General features: G+C 38.5%; 1 protein-coding gene across 1 annotated transcript in view; it reads right to left on the reverse strand.

Moving 5' to 3' along the window:
- LOC104083054 (ankyrin repeat and KH domain-containing protein 1-like) overlaps positions 1-3,974 on the reverse strand; it is a gene marked incomplete at its 5' end in the record, with an annotated part of 78,381 nt that extends 74,407 nt beyond the window's left edge. The window contains 1 exon segment of the mRNA XM_009586415.1: positions 3,821-3,974. Coding sequence (XP_009584710.1) covers positions 3,821-3,974 — 154 coding nt within the window.
- Positions 3,975-12,747: the final 8,773 nt, after the last annotated feature.

The following is a 12,747-nucleotide window of genomic DNA, read 5'->3' on the forward strand; positions in this document are numbered from 1 at the left end:
AATGCTAGACAAAATTTCTTTACCACTTTCTTCTGCATCTATTTTTTGATGCTTGTCAAAGTGCTTCAACATTCAGATTGAGAAGGAACATGCTCAAAAGATGTGCTGGTAAGGATACAGGCACCCAAGCTATTTTCTCAGGTTAAAAATCAGTTCAGTAACATTCTACATCATTTCAGCAAAACCATGCTGAAACACTATGAACAGGGTACTTTAACTGCAGGGATTAACATTTTGACATTTTACAACTTTCTGTGGAATTCTGTGCCTTGGGTGCAGAATACACCAAACAGGCATCCGGGATTTTTATTTGACCACACTTCAACCAACGCCTTTCTCTATTCTCTGTAAGAAACAACCTGTACTCCAGAAAAAGGACTGCACTACATAAGCAAGTCATTTTCCCTTCCTGATGCCTATAAAAGGCGGGACCAGAAAATGAAACAGCTTTAACCTGTCAAACTTTCCTCAACTCTTCGGAGGTAAGTTTGCCTTTTTAAGAACATGTGTTGAGGGACCCATCAAGGAACCTGCCAGGAAGTGCAAGAGGAACACTATAACCATTCATTCACAGCAGCAAAGAGCTCTCATCTTCCAGCAGTCCACTACTGTCCCTAAAAGTAGTGGACAAAAGGCAACCTTATTGAAGACCCACAAGAGAACCACGATTCTTCAGAGCTGGAATATTATTTTAAGAAATCAACAGTACCCTAATTAACAGTGGAGCTGAATGTTTCCAGTGCAGAACATGAATCCACTGTCAGAATACTAAGAATCTGTTTAATTTCAGTCTGAAAAACAGAAACTTCTCCAAACAGCAGGTTATTTTACCTATAAATACCTTACTTGCTACTAGGAGTCAAACTGAAGGAAGGTATACAAAAGACTTGGTTTATTTAGGATAACTTCCCAAAGAACAGGACTCAATTGTTTTAACTTATCTTCAATTTCTGAAGATGAAAACAACTCATATTTATGATGTTCATAGAACAGTGAAGTCTCTCGGTCTTCAGAATGTAAAACTAGTTTTTTGTGAGATAATACAATCACTAACAATTGTTTAAAGATAGTTGTTCATTAACAAAGTGCCTGTGCTTTGCTTAAACAGATTACAGAAGGAAGTATGGTTGTCCAAACTAAAGCCAGGTTTTCAGAGGACCTAGTAAACATAAGGAATGTAACCACTGTTTGTGTGCACATGTATATGTACACACATGTATACTTGCTGCTATGTTAAGGGGAGTGATGCACAGCCCTCCTGCTAGAAATTCTACTTAAGGCTGTCACCCTCAGCATCCAAAACCACAAAATATTTTAAGTCCTCTTGGAAACAGAATAAACAAGCTGAACTGCAAAAAAATACCCAGCACTCTTGTGATGGATAAATATAATGTATAGAAACATTTTTAAGCAGTTCAACTAACCTCTGGCCTCTACACTTGCATATGCAGGACTAACCAGCTCCAAATCAAGACAGCTACTTAAAACCAAAACAAAACACCCACGAATCTTAAAGAATGCAATAGCTGAAAACCACTTCTGCATAAGCAAGTTGAAAAAGAACATCCCATCTGACTGCAGTTGCTAGAACTTACTTTCCAGAATTAATAAACAGCATGTCCATGTGAGATCTGAGCATTAAAGGATTCACAAAGAGTGAGCAAAACTAGTTTTGCAAGTCATACTCATTAAGATCCTAATGACACAGCCACGAACCCTGCATGTGAGAAACCCTAAGAAATCTGAAGACACTAGATGCAAGACCAATTTTTCTCCAGGTTGTAAGTCAGGATCAAGCCTTCCACGGGAGAGGGAATCATGACAACAAAGGCCAAGCTACCCTGGAAACCTCATCAGACAAGGCCGTAGCTAAACTACTTGTTTGAGCAATAGTTCTGCCATATACTTTTGCAAGTTAGCCTTCATGCTGGGGACTAAAATGTGACTAAAATAACAGGAGAAATCACTTGCTTTTGCCAAACTGCAAACCAATACAAAGTCCCAACGCTAGGCCGCTTTGTTTGTTGCCATGATCGCAACCTAGAAGCTCACTTAAGGTTAGAAAGGATATTTTCAGCCAAACCACCCAGAGAAATCTAGTGAAGATATTAGAACATCTCCCAGAAACACTAGCTTCTTTTTCAATCACTTTCAAATTATGGCTTTTATTAATAAACTACCAGATTCTCAGTGTCTCCTTTAGGTTAACCCAATGATATTTTTAGTGTTCAAATTCGCAGCGGGAAAGACAAATACTGCTTAACTAGAGGACTTTCTCAAGAGTGTTTTCAGTCTTTTGATCTCACACATTCATCAAGTGGCATTAATTTTGTCCAGTCTTTTGAGAGAGGGAGATGGAGCCCCCAAACAAAAGCATTCTTTTTGATTTCCTCTTCCTTCCAGATTCCTTCTGTTCTGCTCATTTTCTACATCCCTACTCCAAGCACTTAGGGAATCAAAGCATGGAAACTTCAGATTAGAAATAAATCATCTAATCTGGGGACAAGTGTCCAACTACTGCTTAGAAATCTAAAGAAAGCATTCTCTCAGGCATTACAAGAAGCAATAGTACCTCCTAGATTTGTTAAATACTGTGATATCATTTTGACTACTGCAACCCTAGATGTAAGCACATCCCTCAGAGACTGACTGCCCTCATAACACTAGCCATCAGACACCTCCACTGACAATTTATAAAGCTAGCAATAGGTTTTAGGACACACCAGTCATCAGGTACATGAGGGAAACTGCAACTGATTTTCACTTTAAAAGTGCTTGAAAAGCGATCAGATTATTCAAATTCTCTTAGTGTCCGGAGTATCCTAGAAATAGTCTATCTCCACTGCAAAGCAAAGTTTGGCCCCCAAAAGTTAGATGAGGTTAGAATAATTTCAGGGAACCACCTTTAATTAGGCTGCTGCAACCTTCTGCTGACAAAAGCTATGCTGTGTTGTGAGTTGAGTTTTTTTCCAATTCAAAATGCAAAGAACACCTAAAGCCTGAGTCCCTTGCCCCCTTTGCTTCCTCAGAATGGTCTCCTTTAAGACTGCATGTAGCTTTACATCTAAACACCTGCAAATAAATGCTATTTTATCTAGCTCTTAAGTGTGTTAAAGCTGAAGTCTGAAAACTCCAGTTTCAGCACACTACTACTAGTCTGAGCATGCACCCCTAATGATCAAACAGGATTTGTTTCAAAGCAGGGTTTTTACGTCTTATTGTCCTTGGCATTTTGAAACTGGCAAATAATTTTCAAATCCATTGCAAACCTTAGAAAGACTTAAATTAGTCAAGCTTTCACTATAAAAGTAACAAATGTAATGGCACTATGTTCATCTAGTCTGGTTCCGAAACATGAACATTAAATACATATTTTCCAACAATCATATTTCAGAACTACAGAATGGAAAAATATTTTTGTCAAAGTCAAAACAGAGAAATAAGTAATTCACCTGTAAATTTCTGGAGTAATGAATTAATAATTATACATTGATCAAAGCAGCAGAAAAAAATCGTCATTTTAGCAAGTCTATTTCCTTCCATTCTCTCCCCTTTAATCCTCCCTCTAGTAACACATGTAATCTCATCTGGTCAATGAAATACCATTTAATTCAAATTAACTTTTCTAACTTTATATGTACAGAAAGAGTGGACCAAGCAACCCTCAACACCTGTAAGAATTGAGCTTCTTTTCCATGTTCTGTTCCCCATCATCATGGTAAATTTCCAGACTTGTGAATATTTCACTAGGATCAAAATCTACAGGTTGCCAGATCTGTGTGCAAGTTAGGTTCAGGAAAAAACTACACAAAGAAAGTACCTGCTGCCTCCAGTAAGGCTTCCAGTCTCGCTTGTGTTTCTGGATCCACAGTTCTCAAGTCCGCACCTTCTGCAGCACTCGATAAGAATAACTCCGATGTTGTTTTAAGTACTGGGTTATCAAGATCTTCTTGGTCCAAAATAAATGATTCAACCTGTTGCCAAGTTAGAAAAATAATTTTACCATTTTTGAGGTTTTATACTAAATCTAAAATATTAGAAAAATCACAAAATAATTTAACTGTGCTATCATAATCATGTTTTAACTGTACAGATTATAGGACACAACCGTAAGAATCATCTGGTCAACTCACTGAAAAGGTAGTTGAAATCACAAAAGAAAAAAGTCTACATGAAAAAGAATTTATTGTAAAAATTACAATTAACAAGATCTTAAACTATAGCAAGGGTAGCTCAGATTAAATATTGAAAAAATGTTACACGTTTGGACAGTTAACCACCAAAACAGACTGCCACAGAGGCTGTAGCGTCTTTGTCACTAGAAGTCTGTCTACCTTGTTATTAAAAAAAGCTGTCAGTAATGACTTTGGTGTAGCTGAACCTATCTGAGAGCCGGAGAGGGACTGAATGGTTTCCCGAGATGCCTTTCAGTTCTATTTTTAAAGTAATTTCAACTAATGTAGCCCAAGAATTTTGTTTGGTTTGAGCAGAAACACGATAGTTGACTAAAATTCAAACCCAAAACATCTGTTTCCAAGCTGATGCCTAGTATTACCCTAGTCACTAATGTTTTCTAGACAAGAACAGATACGTAGAACAATTAAGCAAGCAGGTATTCCAACTGAGCAGCAGTAACACTGTCCCACCAGTGGCCCACATGATCTCCAAATCCAAGCTCATGGAATTACTCAACATAACACACTGTAGTTTTATGACAGCTTGCCAGAGTAAACAAGGCGGATACCTGACTCATACTCTAATGAGAGCAGAACATTTCAGAATCTGTCCCAAGTTCAGACATAATTTCCTCTGCTTTCAGTAATATTTTAAGATAAAACACACTATTTCATAATTACATGTTATCTGTTCAACACTATCAGTGCCTTAAATGTGCTGTAGAAATAAGACATGCTCGTTACACAACCATTGCTGCCCTTTCCCACTTCATGCCCCAGTCTCATCTTCCTTTCTCTGTTTTCCCCTAATACTTCCCCCTATCTTTCTCACACCAGCAGTTAACTCTCATCATATTCAGCCCTATCACACAACACCCCACAACACTTTAAGAAAGGGACAGTTTATACCTCAAGAAAATCAAATCAGGCCACCTGCAACTTCATTAAGTGCCCTATTGTGTGAAGAATGTTAACATGCTTCTGGAGGGTTACAAAGAACACTGCTATTCAAGAGCAACTTGTGTTAATTTCTCCCCCTTTTTGATATGTAAATGTTCTGTAACATTATCCCTGGTGTCCAAGCCAATCCGTGGGTGCCCAGTGAAATGCAGTGTTGACATACGAATACAACAGGCATCAGGGAAAAAGAGTGGCTTTTAGGAACACAGAACAAGAGTTCCACATCTCAGTGGATATGCATGATATTGGCTAGCTTACAGGTATTATATCTTGCGTGCCAAGGCAAAAATATTAAAGCTAAGACAGCAGACTATGATTTAGGGCTTGAAGAAGCAAGATTTCTAGATTAGTCCAGACAACGGTCCTAAAATAAGAGAACTGTCACTGTAAGAAAGAGCTGAGCATTAAAGAGGCAGAAAATTAGTGATCTAAACCAGTGATACACATTTTTACTACAAACAAAGAAGAGCTATGTACAACTCACAGCAAAATGTATCCCTACAGTAAGACTCTGCTCTGCAGAACTCAAATTCCACGTTATGTCCACCTAGCCAGCTTAAGGACTCCCTGTTGGCACAAGCTCTGATGCAAAACCGACTTCTGGAAAAATTCACCCTTACCTACAGAAGTACTTCAGGGTTTTTAATTTTCTCCCCCAAGACTACACAAGGCACTTTGCCTGACCAATATATTAGAAATATTATTCCTATTGGAACAATGTTTGTGTGACCTGGTGACCAGTAGAAAATCCCACTGTGTGCTGAAGTGACTATTTATTACATATAGTTGAGAACTACATACAAGAAATTTTATTACATGCTATTGGACTTTTTTTTTCTTTTTTTTTTTCAATTACACCACTAAATTTAACAGCAGTCCTCCCTTTTGAAGACATACCAAAAGGGGTAAAAATGCTACCCACCACTGAAGCAACTGCGCTTACGAACAACAAATTCTGCAGAAATGTTCAAAGTGCCTTCTGGCAAGCCTCAACTTTCAGCCTCAGGAACAGCCTAACAACACCCAGGCAAAGGTAAGCACATCAGCCTTGCATCAACTTTCCAGAAGCTGTCCCACTGCAAGTTTTAAAACTTCATTTTTTTTCATTTACACTTCAGTAAAGATATGGAACATTTTCTCCTCAACTGCTGCCACCCCAAGCTCACTTGTATGTATTTACAGGACATTACCTGCAACAATACACCTCTTGCACCTAAATCGGTGTTAATTCACCATTCACAAATACTCTATGGAGGAACTTCTCTGTCTCCCCAATAGGAAATACATTTTGCTTACAGGAACCTCTAAAAAAGTCTGTCTTTTTAACATTGATTATGCAAACACTACTTAAAGTGAATTACAGATACAGCTTTTACTTAGGGTACAAGCTGGCTACTATTAGTGCAGTCTGTTCTTTTTACCACTCTTTTCAACTCCTACTGCCTTTCAGCTCTTCTTTAGGTTTGCAACTGTATTTCCAGAGACCTCGCACATTTAAAGTCTCACACAAAAATTGTGCTTCATATACAGTATTTTCATCTTAGTTTTATATCACAGCAAGAAAAAGTAGCTGCTTTCATTATTTCTGCAGGCCGAGCATCAATTTTTACTTTTTGTTTTGATTTTTAGTAAGAGCTTAATAACATACCTACAATAAAAATACAACTTGAGCGTGAAAATACTGAAAATCCATACACAAAATGTTAAAATAGCTGTACCATTGCCAGTCTCCCAAAACAAGTTTCAATGCATTTTCAAGTCAGAACGTCTGACATTTCTGTAAATCGATGCAGTTTCTCACACACTAAGGCTAGAGAGGATGAACAGTTGGATACTGTATCACTAATAGCAGAGTAAGAAACTACCTAATCAACCAGATGTCTCTTGTGAATTGAAGTGACCTGCAATGATCACGTATTAATAATTTTTTTAAAAAAAATCAAACTATCCCAAATATATCAAATAAATTTTACTTTTTAAACAAAAAATAAACTTCATTAAAGAAAACCAAACCAAACCAAAATCCACGAGATTTCATGTTAGCATTCCTGGAAGACTTAATATGCTGCTCATGTTGCAAAATTTAGGCACTCTGCTCTATCCTAATCAGATCTGTAGTAAAGTGATAGAGTAACCAGTCACTGTGCTATTTTTGGATTATTTTGTGAGCTGCTTTGGGCAGTTAATAAGCATCTTACTCGGTAAGGCTCATCAGGAACACATGGATTCAAGACATTATTCTAACTGCCAAAACAATTGCAACTAGGAATAATTCCCAATCGAAAACGAGAAAAGCTGCTAGCTGCATGGAACCTGAAGACAGGGCGCTGAACATCAGCGTACTTAACTACATCGTCGTGTTTCACGCTCATCCACAGGAATGATGGACCTGTCCTGAAGTTCTGCCAAGGACTGCAGCAGCCTCACAGCTCTGCAGATCCAGTTACACCACTGGTTCCTCCCTCCATAACAGCTACGTTCACAGCTATTTGGACTCAACTACATCAGTATTTATACGTTAATACCATGATTGAGTTTACCTCAGGTCAGGGGTATGTAACAGCAACTTTGCAAGCACTAACATCACAACACTAGAAATTCTTGCAAGACTGGCAATGACATACAGGATTAGAAACACATTTCTAATATTAAGTCTAAACTGGTCTTTCCTATGTTGCAGTATTGCAAAAAAAGTACTTTTCCCAGAATAGCCCGGACCTGCTCACAAATAGCCCGTTACTGACACAGCTACAGATGATGGAAAAGCTTCCTGTTGTAGCTGTACCAGCACCATTCTCTCCTCCTCCTACTGCAGGCAAGGGCCGCAGCAGAGACAGCTCGTTCCACCTTCTCCTTCCATTTCTGCCAAACTCGTACTTCTAGGAAGACTATCTTTACAAAAAGTGTTGATAGGAAAGAGAAAGCTTCTATTAAATCATTTCCTTGAACTTGCATTTTCCAGATACACACCGAGCTGTGAACACTTTTCTGGGGTAACAATACTCCTTCCTCTGTGTCAGTGGAGCATCTACAAATAACTAGGAGCCCTTGACTAGGACTCCTAAACTCCTATTTATTATGCAAATAATTGACTACCTGATTTTCTCTTTTGTGTTAGGTAACCCTTCCTAATTATTTCTATAACAGTTCCATTTGAACTTATGTCTAAATACATCTGAATATACGCAGAGGGACCCTGGCTTCCTTAAGGATAATATAGGCCTGTAGATCAGGCTGAAAGTTCATGCCTATGCAGTTAAAAAGATCATCTACATTTAAACTATCTTCATTCCATAATTAACAAGATGTGCAATGCTGTATTAGAATCACATTAAGAAGATATTGTGGTTTTGTCTGATAAACCCAACCTTTGACAGTTTACATTGTCATGTCCTTTATTACACTGAATGCCAATATCTGATTACTACTTGTAATCCTGCTCTAAAAGTTTTGGGGAATATTGAGAGAACAACAGATACCGTAACACTAAGTTAAGACTGAAAATGAGTTTGTATTTCAAATATGACATCATACCCCTTCACGTCAGCTTCAAAACTATTAAAAATAATTATTCCGAGGAGAAAGTAAAGTGAAGGACTTTGTCACTGACATGGCACTCTTCGGAGCTTCCTGTGACAAGTGCACCACTACACCTCTGGTGCAGATTGTTCACACCTGCAAAAGGCCTGGCGTTGGTCTACCTTCAGATGTACTTTTCAACACTGCCCCCCCCCAACCCAGCCATGCCAGTCAAATATTTTTGCACCTACTTAAGGTATCCTCCTGGCATTACTGTTTCAGTTTCAAGAGATAGGGTAAAGGAAGAGGGAAAACCACACACAAATACAGGTATTTTCACAAAACCTTTCAGTGGGATCTCAGTACATTGCCCTTTCTTGGCACTTCAAAGCTAGAGAAAGAAAAGAAACATTTCAGAGAAGTACTTCAGAGTTAGTACATAGGAACAACATATAATCAATGTAAGTAATAATTCAGGCATAATTAATGACATAAGACTATACCCACTCTGTTAGGCTTGAACTGTAATTTCTAAAGACAGTTTCTTCAATAAAAAAGTGTTTCAGCCCAAGAAGACAGAAGCCACTAAAACCTGTGAATCGCCAAGAGATCATCTTCCAGTGCTGGCCTTATGGATCCTGTGATTACAAAGCATCCTAACAGCTCAGGGGAGTTACAGGGTGCTTGGGGACATTGCCACTTCAATAGAGAAAGCGTAAAGTAGCTGAAGCATCATTTGCACTCACTGCTCATCTTGTGACAAGTCAGGCAGCTATCAGACCCTTTCATGGGTTGATTTAACATATGGGGTGGGAGGGAGCAAATAATCTTCTACCACTTTACTGAATTTCATGGACTTACAAAGGGGTCTGCTAACTGGAACATCATTCTTCTGGAATAGCAAGCCATTAGATCAGCTCAGCTCCCTGTGAGGCTACAAACCCAACTGACCACCTACCCCCCACATTTAAGCAGAGCTGTTGGTACCTGCATACTGCCTTAGCTTAGCAGTCTACAAGGACAGTTTTGTAGGCAGTAAATTAGATTGGGAGGGTGGGGGAGAGGAGGGGTGCAAATCTATTTAGCTCCAATTACAATAGGAAGTTGACTAACTTGAGGTAGGAGCCTCTTGAGCCTTTATTCCAATATATATTAAGCAACCATCAGAAAAGGAAAAAAGCAGCTATAGGATCTGGGCTGTAGTGTGTTCATTTCAAAACACAGGTTCATTTTGCAAATGCTGCTATAGATACAGTATAAATAAAGATGGACTCAACTTTATGCTTTGTCATGGAGACAAGGAAAGTGCCTCTCACACACCGTGTGGTCCTGAAGTCTGACATTCATGTGTAAAACTGTGCCGTATGTTCTTGATGTGTTAGCACACACAAATTGATCTCAGCATTAACTTAAGCTACAATGATGGACGAGACAACCAGCAATGAGAGACGCCTGACATTTGTATGGCAGCTCCTCTCTGCTCAGTCCGGCCCCATCACAGGATCTCAAGCCTGGCCTCCAAAGCCACTAGTCAATTCTCAAAATTATGGCTAGTATTTGAAACATGCAGATAAAACAGTAAATCAGAATTAATGTTTTATGGGACTAGTCTTCCATGCCAGAGATTGTTGATCCTGGGTTTTCCATTTTCTTGCACCAATACTAAACGCAAAAGCAGGCATTCATGAGCAAGTGTCAAATGGTTCACATAAATTTAACCACTTACCTAATTTCTCCCTTAAGTAATCAACTGACACTAGATATCTTCATGCCAATGTAAGTAGTTTTGAATATGACAAACTTCACCTTATTACACGCCTCTGGACAAGGCTGTCTGATTTACGGTTGTTCTACAAACAAGAAATCTCCAATCAATTTTTATTAAAACACTGTTCCACAACAATAAGCCCAAGACATAACTGCACCCCCAGTTAACCCTCAAAAAAACTAAGCCACAGAACACACAGGTTGAGTCCTCTTGGTACAAGATGCTGACAACACTAAAAAGTTTCTTTGTAAAGCAGAAAAAGAAAGCATTACTCATTTAAGTCACTACTGCAAAAAAACAAAACGAAACTGTTAAAAACCAGCCTGCAGCCATATTCAATATCTGATAAACAAAAATAATAATGACTAAGTTTTCCTGATGTACAAGAGAATCTTTTGCAGCAAGGAGCTGCCATTTACAGAACTGGAATTGACAACCAAAGTATACTCAAAATTCACATGAATCCCAGTAAATCAAGTGCCTGTTCTTGACATGTACAGTCTTCATACTGAAGAAAACCATTGAATGGAGACCAGTAAACCTTACTAAAATAAGCATCACTTACACTAAGCACTCCTTATTTTCATGTATTCTATCTCAGTCCACTCTAAATCGTGTTTTCAGTGCTCCATCTTCTCCATGTGCTTTAAGATTCCCTCCTGCCCCGTTTTTTTCTACCTAATAATCCTGCAGAAATAGCCCCTCTTCTTTCCTCATCTCAAACCAAGAAACGGCAGGTGTAACTCAATATTCTGATTTATTAGAATATAAACCAGGATTGTTGCATCAATTTAGCCAGGGCTTTCAGGGTGGGATCCTTCCTCAAGCATTAAATCCCAGGCATTAAAACAAAGTGAAGGAAACTTCAAAACAGAAGATGAACAAATGCATTTGTTTGCTGATGTAAAAGCTCACACCCATCCAAGATGGCAAATATTCTAAGCCACCTTCTTGGGAATGAACTTTTAAGATCTCCAAAGGGACACAGTGCTCAAAAAAATACAAGTGGATCCGATGAATGTAGCCCAGTCTAGCAATTCAATAATCTGTTCCCAGGCCGACCTATATGTTTCAGACAGAGAGGAGTCTCAACATTTAAAGTGACTAATTAATTTATCTAGAGGCTTATACCAAACTGAAAATCATACTGAGCTTTCTGCTATTCTCAGAGCTGAGGCTAGTGGTAGCTATTTTTTCAAAGCCTGTATAAACAGGTTTGTGCGTGCTCTACTACTGCAAAACCAGCAAAAACCATAATCTAACTACTGATCCATCAGTTAGCCATTTAAAAGAAACTATCATAACGAATAACACAGCAGAGATCCCTATCTAAAATATGATCCACTGAAAACTCAAGATGTAGCAGTAAAAGGGCTTTAAAATGTAACTATTTTAGAAAAACAATGAAAAGATGTACATTTATATAAGGTACTGAGTTTACCCTAAAAAATCTTTAATGTTAAGCATCCACTTCATAGACTCCCTTTTCCCCTGACTACCTTGTCACACTGTGGATGAACACATGCTCTGAACAGGCGATGCTCTGAAGCCACCATGATCGAGGAACATGGCTCGGAAATAGACCACTCAGCCCTGAAAGCTGATCTCCTCTTTTCCCTTGGTTTGAAATATGACTGATTTACTACCTACCCACCACGTGACACCATTAGTTTTATTCATGATTTTGGAAAGGGAAGAGTTCAACAGAGTTAGGGATTTTCCTAGAAGAAAATCTTAGTTAATTAGTAATCTCTTTATGTTTTACTGAAGGCAAATGAGAATAACTTATGGACCTAGCTGAAACTTAACACCCATGAAACGTTAAAACAGCCAGAGAGATGCTTTTCAGTTGGCCCACTGTTCATCAGCCAGTAAAACGTCCATTTTTTTACTCGACAAATAGGGATTAATTTTTCCTGCAGGTCAGATATACAGTTACGTAGTTCTCAAAACCTCCCCTGGTCAGAAGAGCCAGCCACACACGTTCCTTCTCACTTACCACCAGCATTCTGACAAACACAACACTAACTCAACCATGAGTAACCCCTCTCAGTCTAGGACACTTTTCCTTCAGATTCTGGGATGCTTTGGAAGAGCTAAAGAAAAAAGTTTGAAAAAAGTCTGCATGACTCCCTCTTAAAAGCAAAAGGCAAAAATGAGTAAGTGGTCTCATCCCATGAAAAGAAATGCACCGGACCAATTCTGTTATTTATGTTTTATGGTAATAAGTGTTTTCTATATGCATTTGAACAGAAGATGCACAATACTGCAAAAATTGAGAAAATCTTCTAGTATTGTATAACTCTTTCAAATAATCAACATCAC

This window comes from Fulmarus glacialis, unplaced genomic scaffold (assembly GCF_000690835.1).
Source record: "Fulmarus glacialis isolate BGI_N327 unplaced genomic scaffold, ASM69083v1 scaffold6811, whole genome shotgun sequence".
NCBI lineage: Eukaryota > Metazoa > Chordata > Aves > Procellariiformes > Procellariidae > Fulmarus > Fulmarus glacialis.